Source organism: Chaetodon trifascialis, chromosome 1 (assembly GCF_039877785.1).
Source record: "Chaetodon trifascialis isolate fChaTrf1 chromosome 1, fChaTrf1.hap1, whole genome shotgun sequence".
In the NCBI taxonomy this organism is placed as follows: Eukaryota; Metazoa; Chordata; class Actinopteri; order Chaetodontiformes; family Chaetodontidae; genus Chaetodon; species Chaetodon trifascialis.
Genome location: NC_092056.1, coordinates 22,415,151 through 22,439,606, shown reverse-complemented (window position 1 = coordinate 22,439,606; position 24,456 = coordinate 22,415,151). Strand labels below are relative to the sequence as shown.

Genomic DNA, 24,456 nt, shown 5'->3' with positions numbered 1-24,456 from the left:
CTCTTGACTTTTTTTGTTTGCATGAATCCTTTAACTGTTACTGTATTACTATTTAAATGTAGCATAAACCATACAAGGCAACTGGAGTTAGGGACCAACAATTGGTTCAAGAAACTTGGAAAAACGACAGGATGCCAGAACAAATCTTGTTGTAACTGTATTCTTCCACCACTAGCGTCACCTCACATGTAGCAGCATTTAACAGCAAAGGTCCTGATCAGACCGGGGCTCAGTGCTTGTGGCTTTATTAGAAGTGGGGACGCGCTCCTGCAGCCGTGTCTGGCGTTCAGACGTCAGGAGTCAGCGGAGTTTCAGGAGTCCGGTAGGTGGCAGTGAATGTTCTCAGGTAGGGAGGGCAGGTTGTGGGGGGGCGTGTGTTCCTCTTGCACAAGCGCTCCCATGTTGCGTAGTCTGGAAACCTGACGTGGAGAGCAGCCGAGCAGTGAGTGACAGAGTTGCGGCAGGGCAGATCAGAAAGTGCCTGTGGCCGCGCTGCCCCTCTGCTCGCGCGCTTTTCTCCGGACCGGCAGAGTCGCACGAGACTGGCGACACGCTCCGGCACCGGTTGGCTGGCCGCGGGTGACCCGAGGATACCACTTTGACGAACAGACTCGGGCTCCGCTGGCAGGAAAGGTGGAACTAAACTACATTCATTGACTTGAGAGCGATGCACTGGCAGCATGGCCAAGTGGTTCAAGGAGCACCTAGGATTCAAAACTACCAAAGCACCCCCTCCGGCGCCTCCGAAACCGGACTACAGACACTGTCACACCGGTGTGCCCGGTGCGCCTGGCTTCCAGCAAACAAGCGCCGGGGCCACCTTCCCGAGCCCCGCTCAGCCGGACATCCTCGCTGCTTACAAACTACAAAAGGAGCTGGACTTCGAGGACCCGTACACTCCGGGTGGAAATATTTCATTCGGCTCGAGCTTGAACACTGTGGGGTCGCCGGATATCAAGTATGTGTCACCAAAACACCGACTTATCAAGGTGGAAACAATCGAAAAGAGCAGCCCAGCTCCCGGCGGCGGTGTCACAGTCACGCAGGCTGTTGCTGTGGGGAGTGTTAAATCCCCGACCTCACCTCCGTCGGACCACGACAACAAGGAGAAGGTGGGTGAAGTTTAGCCCCAACATTTCTCTGTGCTCGAGTAAAGGGCAACAGCACTGCTGCGTCGTAACTTGCCTTAAGACTGTTTTTTTTCCTCCAAATAATGTCTACTCCTACAAAATAAAAAGCGGTTACTCTCCTTACCAATTATCTTTTAGCCAAGTTTCCCTCAAAATACAATCACAGTTCTTTATCAGAAAACTGGTCTTTTTTTAATCTAAAATCAAACATGGTCTCCCTGTGAGACACTTGACCTCCTCCTGTAAGGAATGATTCGTTACAACCGGCTGAACTTGTTATCACAACCGCACAACGGCCGTCCACATGAGTTGCGACATCCACCTCCGTCTAATAACTAACCTGCGCTACAGGGAGTGCTGTGCAGGGAGCAGTCTGTGCAGATCTGCCCTCACTCAAAACTCTGATCTCTTGCTGACTTTGTGACAGCTGACTTGTTGTAAAGTGCAGACAAACTGCGCTGTGCTGGCTGAAATGCGCGTCCTGTGCCCAGCTCTATCTGCACTTTATTCCCAAGCAGCAATGTGATGCAGACTTATGACACAGCACCTCTTCTTTTTTTCTTTTCTTTTTTTTAAACATATATTTATTGACATTTTAACTTAGATACAAAATGTACATAAACATACAATATGAACTATAACAACCCCACCCCACCCCACCCACCAAGAAAGTAAGAATACATAGAATTACAAATTAAATACATAGTGCAGTGCTATTAAAATGTCTACTGACAACAGAGCGACACTACCCAGAGGACAATAGAGCCAGTGTAGAGCAAGGCATACAAGTATTATTGCAATAAGCCTAAAAGCAAATTGTTTATGGCATAAGAAAGTAATCTTTTTTTTCTTTTTTTTTTTACAAATTAACATAGAGTGCCTATGCTATGAGTGCTTACAAGACACATTAGGAGGGAGTTTCAGGATCAAGGGTATATTGCAGCTCTGTTTCTTTAAGAAAATGTAAGAAAAGGCCCCAGATTTCATAAAATTCACCAAGCCTATGTTTAATACTATAAGTTAGCTTCTCTAAAGCCAGACATGATGATAATTCTTTAAGCCAGAGACTCATAGGGGGACATGACAGATTTTTCCAATACATGGCAATGAGACGTTTTGAATGAACAAGGCAAAGATTAATCAACTTGATTTCATGTGATTTTAAGGAAAGATTTTCAGGGTAGAGGCCCAGGATACAGAATATAGGAGAGATAGGAATAGGTTTGGAGATTATTTGGGAAATTATATGTATTACTTCTTTCCAAAATTTTTGCATCTTCTCACATTCCCAGATGCAGTGGAAGAGGGTGCCTTTATGAGTTCAGCATTTCACACAAGTGTCTGGAATGTTTGTATTAAATCTATTCAACTTTACTGGAGTAATATAGGTCCTCATTATCCACTTATACTGTATTAATTTGAATCTAGAGTTAATTGAAAGGCCCTGGGTCTTTGAACATATCTGACTCCACTCATCGTCCAGCACACTTTCATGTAAATCCTCACTCCACAGCCTCCTTATTGAGTCAGATGACTCTTAAGAATGAGATGAAAAAATATTGTAAAGTGTAGAGATCTGGCCTTTACTGAACTGATGTTGGGTTACAAATCGTTCTAATACTATTGAAGGGTGACAGTTAGATGAATGATTTAACTTAAAGTGTACAAAACTTTGCAACTGTAAGTATTTAAAAAAGTGAGACTGTGGGATGTTGAACCCTTCTAACCCCTTTGTGTGACCATTGTTTAAATCCTAAGTCATTCTTACCAGGTTTGAACTCTGTGTTTCCCCAGATAGGTGCAAGGCAAGACAAAGGTGGGATGTCACCTACAGCCTTATGAGCTTTACTATCAAGGTGTTTCTAACAAATGGATTTAGTGTGATTTTCTTCAAGTTCTTAAAAGAGTCAGAATATCAATATGAATCTCAGGCTAGCCCTCTTGTGGACGATTCTTCCATTTTTACCCAAGGTAGCTTCGAATGTGATGAGAACCACTGACAGGCGGCTCTAAGCTGGGCTGCCCAAAAGTACCATAATAGGTTTGGTACCTTTAGGCCTCCTCTGTCAAATGGTAGGTATAGTAGTGTGAGTCGAAGTCTTGGGCGCCTATTCTTCCAAATGAACTTAGTAAGAGTTGTTTTCATATCTTGGAAGAATTTAGGAGGAGGTGGGAGTGGGATTGACTGAAATAGATAGAGGAATTTGGGAAGGACATTCATCATGAAAACACTTATATGTCTCTCCCGCTCACTGAGGAAGAGAACAGAGGATTTGTTTTTGTTAACTCTGTATCCTGAGAACTTCCTAAACCTATTGATCACATTAGCAAGGGCTGAGAAGGACTGCTCCAAGTTCGTCAGAAAAAGTAATGTATCATCTGCGAATAAAGCTATGCGATGCTCTACATCTGCAATTTGAATTCCTTTAATAACAGGGTGATTTCTAATGGAGATGGCAGTGCTAAAACAAAAAGCAAGGGGGACAAGGGGCGCCCCTGACGGGTCCCACGATAAAGATTGAATGGTTTGGAGATAATGTTATAGTCATAATCTCTGCGCATGGTCCTAAGTATAAGAATCTGACCCACTGCCTAAAGTAAACACCGAACCCAAAGCGTGAAAGTACTTCAAATAGATATGGCCATTCGATTCTGTCAAATGCTTTTTCAGCATCTAGTGACAGAATACATGAATCTTGTGCCTTTTTTTTCATGAATAATATTAAATAATACTCTAATATTATAATAAGCCTGGCGGTTTTTAATGAATCCATTTTGACCAATATTTATTAGAGATGGGAGGCATTTCTCTAACCTTAAAGCTAAGACTTTAGCAATTCTCTTTGTATCCGAGTTCATTAGAGAGATAGGCCTATAGGACTCACATTTAGAAGGAGGTTTGTCGGGTTTTAATATCAAAGTAATAAGTGCGTTTCTCAGTGAGGGGGGCAGAATGCCATTGTGAAAAGATTCTTTTATATCACCATTTGGAGTTTGGATACTATTAATGGCTCTTTCTGTATCTAACTTTTTTATTTGCCAAGCCAATAGCTTTCCACTTTTCTCCTCTTGTTCATAAAATGTTTGTTTTAATCTTATTAAGCAATTTTCTGCCTTAGCGGCAGAGAGCGCATTATATTTGGCTCTGGGGGCAGCTAATTCTTGTGTATGAGAATTTGTCTTGTCTACCTCCCTCTCAAGTTGTTTAATTAACTTATCTAAAGTTAGCATTTTCATTGTTTTATTAGTTGTTGAACTGATGTAACTAATTATTTGACCACGAATATAAGCCTTAAATGCCTCCTATCTCACAGAGGCTGAAGTTTCATCCTTATTAATGTCACACACAGCACCTCTAATTGAACTTAATCTAGTCCTTTTTAACAAGACACATCAATTTAGTGAATGTTCTTTTTGCAGTGATGCCTGCTGCCTCGGGAGGAAATTACTTGTGATGGGTTTATGGATATACGGCTCTAATTTGAGCTTCTTTTGGCACAGTTCTCTATTCCACAAGCCTCGTGTGTTCATGTTTTTTTTTTTTTTTTTTTACTTTTGAGGTTGTGGCTAATGCATGGAACTGGTTGCACACTCATCAACACAAAGTGAATGTGGAGACAGACAATCAGACAGAATGCATGCAGGCTGCGCCTTGGAGCACACTGTCATTTCAGGCTTCCCAGGAATTCACACACACACGCACGCACGCACACACACACACACACACACACACACACACACACACACACACACAGGGTTCATTTGGAGAAACTTGAGATTTTCAGTGTCAGTGAGGTTAAGGGCACACCGTGTGATGAGTGTGATCCTGCTGAGGAATGTTACAGTGTCTGCATGTACGGAGGAGAAAGCACGGCCTTGTGAAAACGCACACTGTGCACCACTGTTTCCTCCACAGGTCACGTCTCGATCACAACTGTGCTCTGAAATGTCTGGTGGTCTTCTCGATGTCACCCTCACGTTACTTCCTCCTCCTCCGGTGTTTGCTTTCGCACCTGTCTTTGTGACGTGGGGCCAGTTCACAGTTGGTTTTGGTTCACCATTTTTATTTATATTCCATAGTGTCTGCAGCCTTTCAGCAGTTTTGATCACACTAAACTCGACTGTGACTGTCATCTGTGCTTCCCATATGCCTGCAACACAAAGAGTGAGAACCACACGACGCTCATAAAACTATCTTCTGTGCCATTGTTTGTTTTCCCAAACTGTCAGCTACTGTTTTCAGTGGCCCCCATGAACTTGGTATTCAAGTTTAATGATCATACAGCTATGTGTTATCAGTAAAACAAGCAGGAAGCCAGAATTGACAATTCTCACCTAGCCACTGCAGCTGTTCAAGCTGATTAAACAGATTATTGTTGTCTCATGTTAATTGAAGCCTATTTGGATCTCTCTCAGTCAGGAATACATTTGCCTCTCCGCCCCTCCTCTTCGTGCCCTCATGTGCACACACGGCTTTAACAGACAGACAGACGAATGTATAGTGTGGTTTAAATACCTCACACCTACCGGTATGAATGATGTTATGGATGAGCTAAATCAGTACTGACAGCTGGTGGGCTTAAGCAATATGTCAAGAGAAGGGTTTAAAGGTTTCCTGTCAGGTGCTGCAGGTTAAATGAAAATACTGTGGAGAGGAAGCTGTGATGGAGAACATTATACTGGTGTGTTTTATATTTGTTCTTGTCGTCCAGGTTGTTCTTCCTCTGTTGGTGGTGTCTGTACACCGTCAGCAAACTGTGGGATATGCCACCTTTAGAGTTTGTTGGCATCTGTCTTGCAGAGCATTAAAAAAGGCTTTCACATGCCTGGAAACTGCCTGCACTTAATAATCCATCATTGTAATCAGTAAGCCTTAATTTGCTTTTATAAAAGTTTGCCGGTTTTGCACTCGTTACATTGTGCTGAGTTGAGTGCTTTCACTGTGTGGCTTACTGTCAGTCACCTGCTGAAGTCTGCAGCGGCCGTACCAAAAAAACATGTCGTACATTTATTGTGTTATGAAGTTTTTCTCAACAGTTAAACAATGAATGCTTGTAAACAAGTTTGTCACATTTTGTGTATATATCTATTTTTAAATGGTGGCTGAATAATTAGCAGAAGAACCCATAATTAGCAGAAAACCCTTCAAATAAGTCACCGTGCCCCTCAGTGACTACACTGCTGCTTCGTGCACTGTGAGGCTTTATGTTCAAACTTTTGTGAGGATTAAAGTTTGTCTGGAAGTGAAGGATTTTCTTTCCAACTGTGACTGGGCATGATAATTGTTGTAAATCCCTTTTAGAGGGACTCTCCAGGTGATTTTAAAAGTGCTGTTAGTGAAGGATTGTTCCATTATATAGACTCTTGTTTGGTGAGTCTCTGTGGGAGGACGCACTGTTAGCAGTTTGTTTCAGACACTCTCCCTTCAGGCTGGTGTTGAAAGGTTGAGAGTGTACGGAGTTCACGATGTGTTCTTGTTTGGTGAAGCTTCATGTTGTAACAGTTTTAGAGCTACTTTTCTCAAGCATTTCCCCCCTAAACTAAGAGAGGCATATGGGCAGAGTATAAAAAAGTGTATTTGTGGCTTTCAGCTCACACACAGACACACAATCATGCATGCATAGACATCAGCGTGGTAGTAAATGGAGTCTTTCGAACTGCACGGACCAAACGCTGACTGCTGGGGACTGAGCAAAGAGTACACAAGTGTCTTAACAGCACTGCTTGGTTACATTGATGTTTTAATTACTTGACTCATGAATGCTAATTATATCACTGCTTACCTAAAGCCTGAAATGCCGATAGCAGCATCAAGTCAATTTTCCCCAGTCCATTTCTATTTGCCATGCTCCTGTGGGGAAACAGACCAGATTAAAAAGTTTTAACGTGCAATGATGCACCGCGTATCGTATAAAATATGATGCCTCTGCTACGTTTTTGTAGGTGTCCCACTTTCATCTCGCAGTGTGCCCATTTGGAGTTGGTTTTTTTTGGGCTATTTGTCCTCTAATTTGGAGTTGCACTCTTCATATGGAGCTTTGTTTTGATGCAGACTGTTCCTTGTACTTTGGAGTTTTCTGGGCATTGTGATGCATTTTGTGTTTAAGGATGCCAAGCCCTTCATGGTAGAGCGGGTTGAGGGGAGATGATCAATTATCATCCTGCCTTGACGCTAATTAAAGGCCTCATCTCCCAGCTCATTGCTCTACTCAGCACTAACCTAACTTCTCTCAAGGACATGCAAAAGTGATGACGGGCTCCACTCGGAGATGTGTAAACAAAAGCAATAGTGCGGAGCTGACAGGCTGCGGCAATCCTTGTGAAGTGTACCCCGTCATCATCAGTATCTGTCTGAGCACCTGGGAAAGTGCTGTTCCAATCTAACTTTGGCTCCCTTCCTGGCTCAGGGTCCCTTTGATTCGGTGATCCTATGAGCCAGCTTATCTATCTATAGAAACCTGCAGTGGGATCAGAAGCCCAGACAGTTGTTGTGCAGTCAACGGAGGCATCTGGATCCATACATGTCCTCTGTGCTTTTTCTACATCTCTGTCATGCAGTGCTTCTAAAATCTTGCTCAACATTTCAACTGAGTACGCTGGAGGTGGAAAACGTTATCTTTAGAAAAAAAGGCTATATGTTCTTTATGGTGTGTGTTTGTTAGTTAGCAGGATATCTCAAGAATTTGTCACAGATTTTCATGAAATTCTGTGGAAAGTTAGACTGCAGGTCAAGGAAGAAGTTCCTGCTTGATGCATAAGGAAAAGTTGTCGTTTTCCGTGACTAATGTACAAGACAAGTCCAATTTTACATAATTGAACTCTCTGATTTAAGGATTCTTGGATGCACAGCGTTTGTTGGAGGCTCTGGATGAGTCTCAGAGCTGTCCGTGTTTGGAGTGGAGGAGAGATATGCCAGCTTTACACTCTGAGTCAGATCACGTTGTAAAGTCTGCGTCACTATAGCCAATTTGTGGTAAAAACATGAGTGCACACTCACACCCACACCGATATTGCTTTGCTTACTTAATTTAGTGCACCTGTTGAGAGCTGAATTGAGTTGTCGTCTATTTGATTTTGCAGTGCTGGATGTTGGTGATGTATTTCATTGCTCCTTCCTATTTGCTTGATTCTTTTGTATGGATTGACGGAACTATTTTATTTCTTCTCTATAATTACTATTTGTCAGATGTGACGCTGACTCGCAACCCTCCTGATTTGAAAGTGTCAAACCCACTAAAGAAACATCTAGACTGATTCGTTCTTTTCAAATAAGGCTATTCAAGTCATCTGGGGAAAATTGCTGTATTTTTTCATATTGTAGTATGTATCTCAGGGAAGAAATAGTCTCATTTTTTTTCTAATAACATGCAGCCCTAATGTGAACAGAATATTGCTGACTTAAAGAAGGCAGGACAGGTGTGACCCATTTAATCTGATCAACATTTCTCAGTAGCAGAGTGTGCAGAGCCATTGCAACTGTGCTATCTTTACTGTTACTGTTATTTCAGCCTTAGAAAACTCTGAATATTAGCCACGTGTAGCTGCCTGACTTTGCGGTAAAGATCAGACATTGCATTCAGAAGCAAGAAATATGTCAAATTCAATGAATGCCAGTCCAGACAAGGACAGCGATGCTTCCATACAGCCTGTCATAGAATCGATGTGGGCTTTTCCTTTTGTGCTTTGTGTTCTTTTGAGTCCGTTTGGATGTGTAACGATCAAATCGAACTTGAGATGGTGCACTGCAGTATGTGAAAGAGCTGAATTGCGTCCTCCTCACCAGACACACCTTCCAAGCTACAGTCTGCCACAGCGTGGGTAGATCAGGCTTGTTTGACTGGCCTGCGGATTACAGTGCCAGTAGAGCATGGCTGAACTCGACTCAGCTTCATTTCCCCGCAACCTGAATATCTTCGTTTGGCCTTTCGCCCTGGCACTCCAGACTTCAGTGGAGTTTTATAAATGCATCCCACCGGCCTTTCATGCTCTCATGTCTGCCAGTGATAGGAGAAATGTCAAGCACAAACGTCAATATCACCTGGGTCTGTGAGAGTGGTTTTCTTCAGGGAGCCAGAAAATGGATGAAAACATCAGAGCCCATCATGTTTTGTTATAGCCCCCCTTTTAAGTACAGTTCTTTACCTTTCTGAATCAGACGGAGGCTTGTGAGGTTGATAGCAGGCCGGCCTGGATGTGGAGCGGTGCAGGATGTGCCCTTGTTGCTCTGCAGTTACAGAAACCTGTTTATTTGTGCTCCCTGGCTCCGTGAGCGTCTAAGTGTTGGACAAAATGTGATATTTTCTCACTCATATGATTTAAGATTCAGACAATTTCCACCTCTGGACCACTAAGCAGAATGAATACATAATGGGAATAATATATAGCCTCGTGGTATTGATTTTAGGTAATTTTCCACTGCTGTGACAGTGTGATACCCAGGTTGAAACAGATTAGTGTGAAAGCTGTGTTGTGGCTGTTCTGGGTTTTGCAGCTGTTGTTTTTCTTAATCATGCTCAGGAGTGACAAATGTGTTACCGTCAGTGGTGGGCAGATTGTGACTCACATCTTTAAGTAAGCAGATAATTATTTTGATCATTATGATAAATTTTGTAAAATAACCAAGGCGGTATGTTGCTATGGCTACTCTGACTCATGACAGTAAAGTCTAGACTGTGATATTGTTGGCATGAAGCGCCTGGCACGATTGTGACATTTCTGTTTCCAGTTTGACCCACTCTCCACTGAGGTGTCAAAGAATGCTATGCATTTCCTGAACTATGTTAAGCATCTGAAGCATCTTCTTAAAGTCGCTACGGCTAGATAATAATAATCTTGTAGGCTTGAAGCCTACAAGATTATTATTATCACCCACTGCTCAGAAGACAACAAATTGCTCTTTTCATGCCATATTTTATGATCAGTGTTTGTTTTTTTAATGTTTTACTGTCCATGAAAAAAGAGCACCACAATGGATTCCCGTGACCTGAATAAGAGTCCTGGAAGGGTCCTTTGAAAGGAAGGAAGGAGCACAGAGCCTTACAGCATTCACAGTGAAGCCCCGCCTCTCTGGGCAGGATGAAGTCATCCTGTCGTGGAGGATACGCTGGAAGCCATAATGTCATGCTCATTCAATTGAGCACCGAAAGGTTCGGCTTTTCATCAAGATATCATTTTGGTGAATCCACAAATCCTATTACATTTACATGACTGCACTGTAATCTAGCAGCATTGAGTGTAATAGCTAGTCATGGTTAGGTTTTATATACAAGCATCCCGCCGCATGTGCTTGAAAGTTATAGGTCTTGGAAATGATGGCCTTTAGCCATTGTTTGCTTATTTTTTTCTTTCCCTGGGAGCCTTCTTTCCAGTGTAAAGAGTCCCGATGGGGTCTGTTGTGTTTGTTACTCGCTTTGCTTTTTCTAGCTTTGCACCGGAACATCAGTTGCATGATTCCACCAGGTCACAATTAGCCTGCAGACTAGTGCCGCAGCTCTGGCCACTGGGGAGTTGTAAGACACATGGCTCTGTTTTGTTTAATGACAGTGTGTGTGTGTGTGTGTGTGTGTGTGTGTGTGTGTGTGTGTGTGTGTGTGTGTGTGTGTGTGTGTGTGTGTGTGTGTGTGTGTGTGTGTGTGTGTGTGTGTGTGTGTGTGTGTGTGTGTGTGTGAGAGAGAGAGAGAGTGTAGAAGAGGACATCCTGGTGGGCAGGCAGATCGTCACACAACGATTAAAAGCAAACAAATTGAGCACTAAGCCTGCATGCTATCTTAGGCACAAAGGGAGAATCTGCATGACAAAACATTGACTGGTTTTGCAAAATCGGTACCTCTACCCTCTCTTAGTGAAAACTATGCAAATTTTAGCAGTAGTAAAAACAAAATGTAATCAAAATACAGTATAGGCCGAGATCATAGAGATCTGAGATCTGATTTGCCTTTTTATGTCCTGCACATGAATGCTGGCGGTTGTTTTTGTGTCACACTGCAGGAGGCAGCCAGACTTCCGTCTTGCAGACAGAGCCGCCCTGTGATCTGAGCGCCCACCAGGAAGTTCAACACTTCCATTTCTTCTTAGTGGGATTCCAGCCTTTCATTTCATTTCGTTCTGTGAATGAGAAGAAACGAATTTACCAAATACATTTCTGTCTGCTGTAACACAGCTCTGATCTGTGATTTACTCACAAGAGGTCACATTTTACTGTTTGTATTTTTCACAGTTAAAATTAGCTGTTATTGGGATAGGGACGTGGGTAGAGAAGGACAGCCACTATCTGTAGTTGTTTGGTGGAAAATAAGGAATGGCTTGGTTGCTCCAGGATTAAGGAAGCACTCCCTTCCTGACAGGAAGTGTTTACAACTTGGTGACATTCCCTTTTTAACTTGACAAGTCTGCACTCGCCCCTCTGTGTAGGCTGGGTATTCTGGCTGCTGCTTGCTTGCTAAAATGTAACCAGGGTTAATGTTCTCGGCTGTTTCAACAAGGGCAATCTAGATGTCAGAAATAGTGACAAATGGTGACGCCGCGTAACTGTTGTGTTCTCCACTGAGGGCTCTTTGTTGCAGCAGGCTGGGGATTGTCCCTCACCCCTCCTAATATAGCCTCTCTAGCCTTTTGCTTTCCTACTCAAAGAGGTGGGAAGCCACGTAGCAATGGCAGCGGTATGGGACTCCACCCTCCGTGCTCGTTCTATTGTCAGCGTAGGCGATTTGCAGGGACCTCAGTGCATCCTGACCACACAGAGGCTATCTGAGGCCACAGAGCTTCCAGCCTCAATTTGATGCGACATCCTCACATCAAAATCTGTAGCTTTGTTTACAGCCGGAGTGTGGCTTGTTTTTCTCCCCGCTCTGTAAATCACTCTTCTGAAATGAAAGTATCCGTCCCAGTGGCTTTCCTCTTGTAGTTTCATGAAGCCCTACTTTCCTAATTGTATCAGTTATTATCTTATAGCAACCATGTTAAGCAATAGTGTTTTTGCCTGTGTGTTGTGGCAGCAGCGTCACATGGGAGTGAATTGCATACACTTTGTGTCAGCGTTTTTAAAGTAGTTTCAACCTACTACCTCATTCACTCACCTCAAACACAAATTGGTGTTTCCATAGTAATTGTAACTGTAGTGATGGAAATTGGTGTAGGCCATGTTGAGGACAAATCGCTCATTCACATGGGCTTGGGATTACCATATTTTATAAAATTCCAACATTCCATTGTAGCACCTGACATATTATCAACTCTCGTGCTGCACCACTAACTGTATGTAGCAGAAACACTGCCAATAAATCTATCACAGCAGGATGGGGGCAGGGGAAGGAAATTGGATTTTGCCATGCGTGTCGTCAAGTACTTAATCTTGAATATCTGTCGCGTATTAAGAGCACCTTCATAGGGTGCAACCCCCGGCCTCCTCTCCTTTCTCCACTGTAGGCCTTAAGTGGCTGTATGGAGTGTGTTTCAATGAAGGAGGTCCTTAGGGACAAGTTGGGGTGCTTTTTGTACTTCACTGCCTTGGGAGCTAAAGGAGGATGCAGTCATTCATCAGGAAACGAGGGCAGCCAGAGTAGAATTTATTGAACAGTGAGGTTTTACATTTAGCTACTTAAGATTGTGGAGAACCGAATGGATGAGCGGGAATCTAGATTTCTCCAAGTGCAGTTTAACCTGTTTGTTTGAGGGATCCCAAGTACACATATCTACTACTTACTACTAGTACTACTTACTTTACAGAGGTGGCACATGCAGATCATTTAGCAGCTCACATGGTCGTTCATGTGGTGAGTCTATTCTCAATAACCTGTGATTTGGGTTGTTGTATGTTAAAACTAAACGTACATTGTATTGTTAACATTATTAATATATGCGTTCTGGGATGCTACAATGTACTCTGCACTACGAATGCAGTGATAAATAACCCCGGAAACAATGTAATAGGACTCTGCATATTGGTGTGTACCAAAAAGATGCGAGAGGCAAACAATCTGATGTTGGTGAGTCCAGCCGTGTCTGGACAGAATACTGCTTAGCAATGTTGAGAATACCGTGGTAAACACAGAGAGTTTTCCTGGAGGGGAAAAACACTAATTCCTATGGAGTTTTAGTAGCAAAAGAGATGGTCATACGAAATATGATATAAATTCTATTTACAGCCACAGGTCTCCTCTGTTACAGTGATGGTGTCATGGCTATATGACAGATGTTCATTCAGTTGTTCAAGTCAGTTGTAGGTATTTATTTGCACTGATATGAACCTCCCTGGTTTTTCTAAGAACCATCAATTTGATGCTGTAAGAAAGATAGCTGTCATGACCGCAAGCTAAATGACAGAAGATGATCCTATTTTCAACTTTATGCAAGTGTAAGGATTTTGAAATTGAAAGGGAAACTTCTCGGAGCTCTTCGTGATTATCTGGGACCTCATGAGTGTACAGGCCGAATGTCTTTGGAAAGTCTGATTTGAATGAGTGCTGATAATGAACACTAGACATCCCACTTCAGCATTGATTGAGGCCTGATTCCCTCTTTTCCCCATGTCGATGCAACTCACGTACAATCCAGATTCCAAAAAATTTGGGATGCTGTCTCAAACATAAATAAAAGAGAATGTGATAATCTGCTAATCCTTTTAACGTGTACTCAATTGAAACAGGACAATAACACTGTATTTAAAGTTTTATGTCATCAAATCCATTGATAAGATGACATAAAACATATGCTTAGTCTGAATTTGATGCCAGCAACATGTGTGTATGTGCACTTTCTGTGTGTGTATGTGTGTACTTACTATAGATTATGACTCATGAGTGACCTGAATAGCTGTTACCCACAGTATTCTGGACTGTAGGTGCTATAAAAGCCTCATAATGCACAGTAACCCGTACTCACAGTGGTGATGTGGAGGCTATCCAGGTGTGCAATACGCCCCTTTCCATTCAATGCTGATCCGACTTCACTGTTTTATGCATTGCTGATGTTTATCCCACTGATAGTGTTTTGCATGGTATCAGTGTGTCTGTTGCTGCATCTGGAAGCATTCCCACGCAAACCATGATCAACAACAGGCTAAATCTAAAGAACCGGCTTTACTCTGGCTGCCGTCGCCCCACATGGGTAAGAGTGCAGAGATCTGAAGAACCAACATTTAATGTGGTCTGAATGCTAAAGGGGGGGGTGTGTGTAATAAATAAGTCGGCAGCCAGAACTGAGCTGTTTTTTGAACAGCGCAGATGTCGCTGAAGGAGACACATGTGAAACTGATGGCTGAGCGCATTGATGTGCAAAGGGCAATGCTAAATCTAATCCTCCAAACATTCAAGTATCTGTCACACATAGACTCCTTAAAATCTGAGCTTGCTGATGGTTATGATCAAGAAAAGGCGCTTTTAAGGGTGAGTGGTTGGGGAGGAACATTCAGTCGAAGGGGTGTTTTTTCATTAGCCTTTGTCTGTTTTTTAACTGAGGACATCCATGTTCTGAAGATGTGTGGGCATGCTTTTATCTTGTGTTTGAAGTGCCTCTTTGTTTTTGTTAATTCTCAAATATGAGTGTGCTTACTATCACTGCATCACTGCTCTTGAATGATTCTCCAATTAGATTAAAAGCAAAAAAAAGAAAAAAAGAAAAAAGAATGAATATATTTGGAAATATAAATAGGATATTAAGTGATTTCAGGTGAGGTGCTCTTCATTGGTGCATGGACTGCAGTTGCTCGTGACTGATTGTGAAAAGGCGTCTTTAGAGTAAACGTAATAATTTGATTAGCTACCTTTGCAGACTTTTAAGTAGGCCTTTAGTGCTGGCACATTACTCTTCCAAGCTCACAGAGAGGCAGAAACTGAAGCGGCAACCGTGTTTCTTGGGAAACATTTCAATGACGTTTCATTAATTTCAGGTCAGTATGGTGGGAAATGCACTCCCGCGCTGATGCTCCTTAAGAGGCGAAGCCAGTTTTCCGTCTGTCTAATATGTTTGGGAGATATGCTGTAGAACCCAGCAGTGCTAGGTCTTCGCCAGGGGCCTTCAATGAATTGTAACCAGATTTGCGCTTGCTTCTTAAAAACATGAAAGTATCTTATTGATAGTAACTGGATTATGTCAACAGGCAAGCTGTCATCATTTTTACTTAAATTAATTGCCTTGAGGGAGTGTTCCTTGCCAGTATGTTCTTTCTAGAAAACTTTGGCCAAGTTACTGCACACACACACACCATTCATCCTGTGTTTGTAGACAAAGATAAGGTGCAGGAGCTATCAGCAGAGGCACTTCAGTGACGCTCGGTTTGCTGAGTTTGGCTTTTACATGAGCATTTGGACATTTTTCCATCCATCACAGGTAACCATACTTTATGCACGGGAGCTGTCTTCTCTAGAAAGATGGTGTCCCCAATAGTGGCATGTTTTCTTTTTTGTTATACAGGAGAACAAAGGAGCAATAGCAGCAAAAAGCCTTTTGAAATGCCTTAATGCAATTGAGCTGCTAAGCACTGAGTTGTATTAGGTTATCAGTGGCTGAAATCCCTTGTGGCGTGAGACATAAATCACACACGTCAGTCCTCTTTCTTTTCTCCCCCCTCCTCCCTCATTCTACAGCCTGCTGACTTTTCTGGCGGTCTCAGAGGGGCTTCAGCCTTGATGCATTCAATCCTTCCTGGACCAGGCATGACATTAATATCATATTCCTGTCTGCACTCATTCAGCTTCAGATTTTTTTTGCATTTTCATCTGTGTACTGTATGTGTAAAGGTGTTTATATTGCCTGGTTCAGTCTTCAGTCTACTGTTATATTGCATTTGCTTCTGGTTGTTTAAGGCTCTAAAATGCCAACACTGAACATGTAGCTTGCTCTGAAGTTGAAAAAGAGAAATGCAAAGGCCTATTTCCTAATTTTTAGAATCAAATTTAAAGCCATGCTTGAATTTCAACTAATGCAGTCTCTGAAATTTTTATTCTTTTGCTCCTGTTTATCTGATGATCCACATACACATTCTCCCTCCATTAAGACTGCAGGAGGAGAATTGAAGCCCATATTTTCTCACATCTAATGGAAGCCCGGAGCCCAGTCAAAATGTAATCCTACAACCTCTAGCATCGTCGAACATTGAGCCAAAGTGGCAGGTGCCTGTTAAAGTCTCCCTACTTCGCTAATGTTCCCCTTCTGTTCCCACTGATTTGAAGTCAGCTTCATCGCCCGAGAGCTGCAGTGCATTTCAAGAAGTCTGTTGTGAGCTGCCAGACCTCTGGCAGGTGTAAGACATGGCCAACCTGGGATTTAAGCTGTGGAATGAAAGTAATTGAGTGAGTTCTCTCTCTGTGCTGCAAACCAGTAAAGGACCCAGCTACCACGGGGACATGGCCTAAGCCTGATGTGAAGTTCATAAAGGCTTACAGTGCAGCTTAGCAAAGACCTGATATATTGAGGCACTGCAGGCTTGTGCTGAAAGGGAATTTTCCTTTCATGACAAGTGTGGCTTGGCTGCAGTCCTGACACACCCTGGCATGCCACAAGGCAGATGGTGTGTCCCCAGGCGATGCTGCCGCTCTCTAGCACCCCTTTCCTCACAACCCCATGGTCCTCCTGCTGTCGAGGGGTCATTAGTGCAGTGGGACAGCAAGGACACATTGGAACAATTTGGAAATATTAACCACCTCCTTCATCCAAACACGAACTTGGCTGCAGCGTCTGGGTGATGGCACCTTATGGAGGCATTCTGTTGATCTAAGCAGTCGATGGTTAAACTCCCCAGATGTGTAGGCTAAAATTAATAACATTGTTGCCCGCTAATGGGTGACAATAGAATACTGTAGATGTGCACATTACTGGTTTGTAAAGGTATGAATGTGAAACACAGGGTGGAGCTGATGTTGACCAATGTGGCTCAGAAATTCCCTCTTGATAAAAAGATACTTCCTAAACAAACAACTCCTGTTAGTCATCTACATTATGTCGTAACACATTTGACATGTTATTCTGCCATGACCAACTCCTTTTTGTTTCGTTTTATTCAACTGTAGTCAGGGTGGGGACTGGTTTGGTTTGTCGTCAGTTTGAATTAGCTTTTGATGGGAACTTGACTGTCCCTGCTGACTGGAATAAGAATATAAGCCAAGTGTTGAAAAGAGCTTTTACTGCCCGATTCAGAGCTAAATATACACATGCATGTAAAATGTCATTTTTTTTATAGTGTAAGCTGTTTGATGACAAGCCTTTGCAACCTTATTTAAGGATATCTAGACACGGGGGCCATAATTAAGATGTTCACAGCTGTCGAGGCATTCCTTAAAACAGACCAGCAGAATTTGAAGCGAGTGATCTTGATTGTAGATACTTTCTAATGTGCCATAATTGCATCTTGTCTTGACATGAGTTTCAAAACAGAATATTTTGAAGTTTAAATTTTGAAAAGGGTAATCTAAATTCTGGCTCAGCCTCTGCACAGTGTTAAAGAGCAGAACAGCCGAGAGCGACGACTGATTGCCAATTCCTGTTTTGCTGTCAGGGTACCAGCAGGCCCGTTGCCCTTTGATTTAGTCTGATTTTGATTGTTTGGGGAAGCAAAAAGGCACATAAATTACAGTTTGAGTACCATATTACTTTACACATTACCATACCAAAATCTCCAAGCCATTAATATTAACCACAACTGCACAGCACTGCATATCAGACCCAAAGTAAGACCAGGAAGAGTGTCCGAGTCTCGAATCCACGTGCTTCTTTTCCCTGTTTTTTAATCGGTGATTGCATTTAATCCCATGGCATCACTCTGTCTGATGCTATCAGAAGTTTTCATCGCATACCCCACCCTTTATTTTCCCTAAATTATGTCAACAGGAAAGGCAAAAGATGATGTCATGTATTTGGAGTGGCTCCACACATAACTCAATAAGTGATTGCCATTATTTCCTGAAACATGCCCAAACATCCTGTGGCTCGTGGAGATGCACAAAATGGTAAACTGTAATATATTTAAGGTGTGCTAAAACCTCACTGTGGGCAAATATATAAACTACTTGTGTCATCTAAAGCTGTTGAAGAGAATGTGTTTTATCACATTTGTGGCATATGGTCTCAAACCTCGAGCCACTCTGCTACAGTATGTGGACCGCAGTCAAATGGGCACTGGCCTTCATCCCTCCCATTTACTGTAGGTGATTCATTTGTTTTCTTAGTGAGGGTTATTTATTCTTAGGTTTGGGCTGTGTTTACAGTGACTATCTGAGGTGAGTTTGGCACAGGCTATGATTACTGATGGCTGAGTTTCTATGCAACAAGGTGTGAGATGCTAATGGCACTGTGGCTGTAATGCATAATTTGCAGAGTTTGGGGCTTTCTGGAGCTGCAAAGATGTTTCTCGTCTGAAATGCTGAATTGTTATTATAAACCTGCGAGTGAAATTTGTGTGGCACAAAAACAACCTAGGACAATGTTTGTATTGGATTTTTCCCCCTGCTTGAATTCACAGAAGCAAAACATTCGAGCAACCCATAATTATTCCGTGGCAGAAAAAAAGACCTAGTTATTTTTCCCAAAACAGATGGAGATGGAATATTGAAGAAGGCGGATTTAACACACAGTAGCTGCTATGAAACACATCCGTGGTGCTTGCTTCCTTTGCCATTATTGCCTAATCCATGTGTAGTGGAGATGATCTATGCAGGAATATACCTGCACCATTTCCCTGTCAGTAAGCGGCTTACAAATGATCCCAAGTGAACTTTGTAGCATTTAACACACAAACTTTTCATTTTTCTTATGTTTTGTTTTTTATTTCCGGCACTGTTAATGACACTTGACCTTGATCACTACTGTAAAAATGTCAGTGCTTTCCCAAGTGAAGAGAAATACCACAGTTTGAACAGTATATCTGTACATTTTTCTTGCTTCCCTGAGGCCTGGCAGGTGTGTGTGTGTGTGTGTGTGTGTGTGTGTGTGTGTGTGTGTGTGTGTGTGTGTGTGTGTGTGTGTGTGTCTCTGTGGCACTCTCACGGGTGGCCTGCTTATGGAGTTCGCTTCTGGGAAGCGTTCTCTCTCTCTGTGGCAGAGATGGACAGTGGTTGTTCTCAGGAAAGCTGGCTAGGTGGAGGCACAGTGAAGCAGGCATGAGGCTCGGTCCACCTCCAGCCTGCCCCGCCCGGCCCCATCCACCAGATGAGTGATGAGCTTGTTTATAATGAGACCAAATCCCTTCCTGTTACCCATGACTCACAGGGTGTAGTGCCAGTCATGTACGTGTTTACATGCTCCCTTAGGTGTATGCTTAAGCATTTCGTTATTTGTTTGAAACCCTTTCCTAAAATGTTTCCAAGTTACAGAACATGTGGTGCCCGTCTCCTCTGCCCACTGATTGGCAGGACTAGATGTTCAGGAGCTTCAACAGAGAAAAAGTCAACTTTCTAACAGCTGGTCCAAAGCCCTGCAGTTACACCCCCTCATTAGATCCAATGTCCAGATGGCTCATATGGCAGTTTATTTACTTTCAAAGGGGAGATCTGTACTTTTTAGCAGTGTTCTGGTAGATAAAGCAAACATCTCAAGGAAACAAATATTCCCCCTCGCAAGGCACTATAAATATGGACTGTTGCTCTGCTCCCTAAAGGTTTGAGCTGTATTTCTGGGTCTCAGGACATCCACCTAATTGCCATCTACTGCACAAAATGCTCAGCAAAAGAGCAAGACTGCAATTAGCCGTGGCTCACTGCCAGCTCGGCATAAATCTGCCAAATTGTTTCTCTTAAGAAAGTTGAGCAGTTGTGGTCTTCTTTCCTCTGCTTTTGAAATGCAGGCCTGTCACTGGGCTATCATATAATTAGGCAGACCAGCAGTAGCACAGAGTGTGCTGTTAGGCCAAAAGCTGAGGCATTGTGGTGGTGTGCTGAGGCACACGGAGGTGGGGTGTTATTTATGTGTGTCTCCCTTTATCTCTCGACCTGCCTTGGTGGATATCACTTGGTCCTGTCCTGGGCCACAGCGGTACCTGTCATACAACTCTCCAGACACCTATGTTGTAGTGTTTAAGAGTGCAGCAAAATGAATCCGCCCTCTTGCTATTTCACTTTTTCCGTCCTCCGTTTCACCTTTCTGTGCTTTTTTTTTTATCCTCTGCAGCTCATTATCCTTGAAGACTATGCGGACCCTTTTGATGCTGAGCAGGCTGGTGGCACTCAGACCAGCACGGAAAAAGTGACAACAGAGAATGATGGCTACATGGAGCCGTATGAGGCCCAGAAGATGATGGCAGGTACCCGAAGATCCACACTTTCAATCGGTTTTCAATTGCCTAATATCTCGATTTTCTCACTCAGCTGCCTCTGTCCACCTTCACACCCTGAGTAATTGCAGGTTAAGTGACAGATAATTGATTTGTGTCTGTACTATGACTGCGTCCTAGTGGACTATTAATTAGTATGCAGTGTGATTCAGCGGTATGCTTCCAAGCTGGGAATTAATGAAAGAGACTCAGATGGCCTAATGCTGCTTTACACGACAGGTGCAGTAGAGCGGAAACATGACCTGTGTGTCATGAGAGATGTCAAAACATTTTCAAAAGCAGTGACTTTTCACCCAGAAATCATACAGGCCCATAAGTGATTTAAAAGCACACCTCGGAAGTACAGGATCAATAAAGAGAGCTGGTTTTTAAATGGGCTTTTTTTGTGTCTAACTATGTGCATGTGGAGACAGCCACTTGCTGGGATTTCCAGGAAGGCTTTTTTTTTTTTTTTTTTTTTTGAGACAACAATAGCTGTGTGCTAACATTCAGCTGAACCACATTCTCCACACAGCTTTGTCACAGCGCACATTCATTCTGCGGCTAAGAGAGAGCAGCAATGACAAAGAACAAAGAATGTGCAGAGAGAGAGGAGAAATGATGAAAAATGTGGAGAAAACAAAACATGTGGCAGCTGTTTGCCTCTCCGAAACAGACCTTAGCATCTAAGAAAGGAATGTTACAGAAAATGTTTGTACGACTGTCAGACCTCAAACGGATGTTGCTGGGACTTGGATGACTACAGTATATCAGTATTTCAGCCTTGATATACTGTCACTGTCAGATCATCTGTGATATACTGATACCGCTCACCCTCCCGTGCACTGTAGTCTTATAAACACACACACACACACACACACACACACATCCACTCTCACTGCTCCCACAAAGACAGGACATGAATATCTCTGTCCCTCCTCAGCAATTTTCTTTTAATGGTCCCCCAGACAATCTCTTGTTTTGATCTGTCTTACTGGTTTGACCTCTGGCCCAGTCATTGCCTCAGCTGAGTACAGAAACTCAAGATTTATCGCCTCTCTCAGGTGGAGGAAGCTTGAAGGACGGAAAAAAAACCCGAGCACACCTTTTGTGGTATCGCTTGAATCATGGAGTTTTTCTGTTCTCTTGAAATTTAGCTTGACACAGTTCAGCTGCAGCTGTTCTGACAAACTACATAATGTTGGCAGCAGTTGTTGTTTGATCTGATGAAGTCTTCAGTTTGTCCTTTATTCTTGTTTCTGGTTGCTCTTGTCTTTGAAACCTGGAGTGGTGTTGTTTTCAGGCTCCCTGCTTTTATCCATCATATCTATTGATTGCCAATTCTTGTTTTTGTCTCTGCTGTGTTGACTGAGCTGGCAGGGCGTTGTTTTAAATAGGGCTGTTAGTGGATTTCTTTGGCTCAACTGTCATCCTTTTAATATTCACAATGATCCATGGATTTATTCCATGGGCGGGTGATTTCACAGGCATTAAATAATGCACATCATTCAAACATGCAGGCATACGTTTATGTAGGATTGCCGTTATTTGCGAGGGGGTGATTTAACGATATTTGATGTTCTCACCTGCAAATAGGGCGATTATGTGAAACTTCAGTCCATCAAATGTCTGAAAGGAGTAACTCATTCTGGTCATGTTGGTGGCTGTGGGCTAGGACATAACATTGCCTGTAGCCCCCATAATACATAATAATGACTGTGGAAATTCTAAGGGTATAATCATGGGTAACTGTACCAAAAAACAAAATTTTTCGTTTCTCTGGTTCATTATTGGTAGCATATGTGGCGTTGCTGGATTTCTTTCAACCTTTATGCATCCAGCATAGACACACAGCATGAGTGCTCTTTCTCACCAACACCTTGATCCAAATTTGCACAGCTGGACACTGCCCAGTTCAGCCTCACTGGTGCAGATAGGGGTTAAGTGCCTTGCCCAAGGGTACCTCAATGATATAATGAGTCAGGAGCTCCTCTTTCACTCTCTCACTGTGCAAGGCCAGGGGTGCACCAATACATCAGCATACTGGCTATGGATAGAGAGTAATTGCTGCTTCTCTCATTCTGACAGCATATTGGTCAGGCTGAACTGCACACTTAGAATTTAGTTGGCTAAAAAGTCGAGAGAGGAACCGTTGACTGAAGGAAGGACCAAACTGCTCATGTGAGGCTAGAGGCTTGCATCTCCCTCTGTCTCATTCTGTCACCATTGCTCTCTCTCATCTCTTTTCTCTTTCACTCTCTCGGAGAGGCGCTGTTATCTTTTTTCACTCAACCTGCACTGTTAGCAGTACTTCAGTTTTCTTCAGCTCTCCGAGTGTTGGCTGAAGGACCGTCCACAACCTCCTACTCTGCTCTTGCTGTCGCAGATGGGTGCAGATGGTCATAAAGCCCCAAACATGACAACACAACAGAAACTTTTCTTTTTATGGCTGTCAGAGCAACTTTTTGATTTACCACCCTCGTCTGTAAAACAGACTTTTAACTGTCTCACCTTGTAAAATTTTAAGGTGTGTAACAGATAGTTTCTTATAAAAAGTGCTTCCAATTAATTCTAAGAAGTAGACTGAGAATGAATCAGGCTGTCTGACGTTTTTATTTTGTCTTCACAGACGATCCTTAGGTCTTTGGTTTCAACACAAGATTTACTTTGAGCTTCTGTTGGCTTCAGTCTCTCTGAACACACACACACACACACACACACACACACACACACACACACACACACAAACGTTGTTGCCATGGCAATTTTTAATTTCCAGATCAATCACAGTAATTTAATACTCAATATCTGCTGATACTGATACCTGTAATTTCCTACATTTCCTGTTTGTGGCTCATATTTGCAGAAACGCTTGCTTGTCATAACCCCTTGGAACTGGCCACCTCAGATTAGTGTCTTTTGTGTTGAGTAATCACTTGTGGTTTTGCACTGCACTTAGCAGAGATTAGGGGGCGATCAGACAGTAGGTGCCCTGTAAAGCAATAGTGTGACTAAGCTGTTCTACTAAAGATTCCATGGATTGAGAAGTCTCCATAAAAATCTTAACAGTCTCATTTACATGAGGTACTTATGGCAAATATCAAGAGACAGTTGTGTGAATATAGCTTGTAAAAGAAGAAAAATGATTTAAGAAGTGTTGATGGATGGAGTGTGCATATAGTTTAGAGCCTCTATAAAGTGTTGCTTCTTAGCTCCAAGATCAGTGCTGTCCAGCAAATTCTGTTTTTCCTGACATCTTTGGATAAATCACTGTCTGTGTTCCAGAAGATTATTCCAGTAAAAAAACACCAGACAGGTGAAATTATTGTTGTTAGGAGATAAAATGAAACATGTCATCATAGCGTTTAATGATACTGCTGCTGTGGCTTACTTGAACTCTTTTTCACGCAAAGATTTTATTTCCAAACAAATGTGTGACAATTAGCTCAATTTGCAAATGACGCTTACATCATTGTGAAGAGCAAGTCCTGTGTGAGGTCAGTAAGTACTCATGCTGATTAGAAAAGGCTTTTCACACTCCTCCCCTCTGTCTTCCATTTTGCACTTTATGAGCCATTGCAACCGCGTGAGTTAAACAACCTGATTGATTGTTATGCTTTCCTGTCTATTCAGTGCAAGCAACGTCATCTACAAGTTACAGGAAGGCCATTCATTCAGAGATGAGCTGACAAAAACTGGTCATTACCAGCCAATCAGATGCCTCCATCTCCTATATTTTTTTATTTCATCATTCCAGGTGGTTTTACTTAGACATGTTTAATCCTTACAGTCTAATCCTCTACAACTTTAAAATGCACAAGAGAGGAAATGAATTTCGACATACCAAAATGAGGTCCCACACACTTTGGGTTAGAGCAAATGGCCAATTATCAGCATTTCTTTAATATGAAATCACAAAACATCACTTGTCTTTAAAGAGTGAGTTTTTATAGTGTAAAGTTAAATTCTGTGCAAACCGGATGTACTGTTTTGAAGATACAATTACTATCCCTTGATGACACAACATTCACACCTTAAACACACAAACACATACACTCGACCACATACTGGGAGGTGTGGCATGTAAGG

General features: G+C 42.6%; 1 protein-coding gene across 5 annotated transcripts in view; it reads left to right on the top strand.

The window, feature by feature from the left end:
- The first annotated feature begins 226 nt into the window (after positions 1–226).
- Positions 227–24,456, top strand: part of LOC139339888 (SH2 domain-containing adapter protein F) — a 103,106-nt gene continuing 78,876 nt past the window's right edge. For all 5 annotated transcript variants that reach the window (XM_070975441.1, XM_070975702.1, XM_070975532.1 and 2 more), the window contains exons 1-2: positions 227–1,112; positions 20,226–20,358. In XM_070975441.1, coding sequence (XP_070831542.1) covers positions 681–1,112; positions 20,226–20,358 — 565 coding nt within the window. In that variant the 5' untranslated portion in view covers positions 227–680. The remainder of the gene's footprint in view (positions 1,113–20,225; positions 20,359–24,456) is intronic.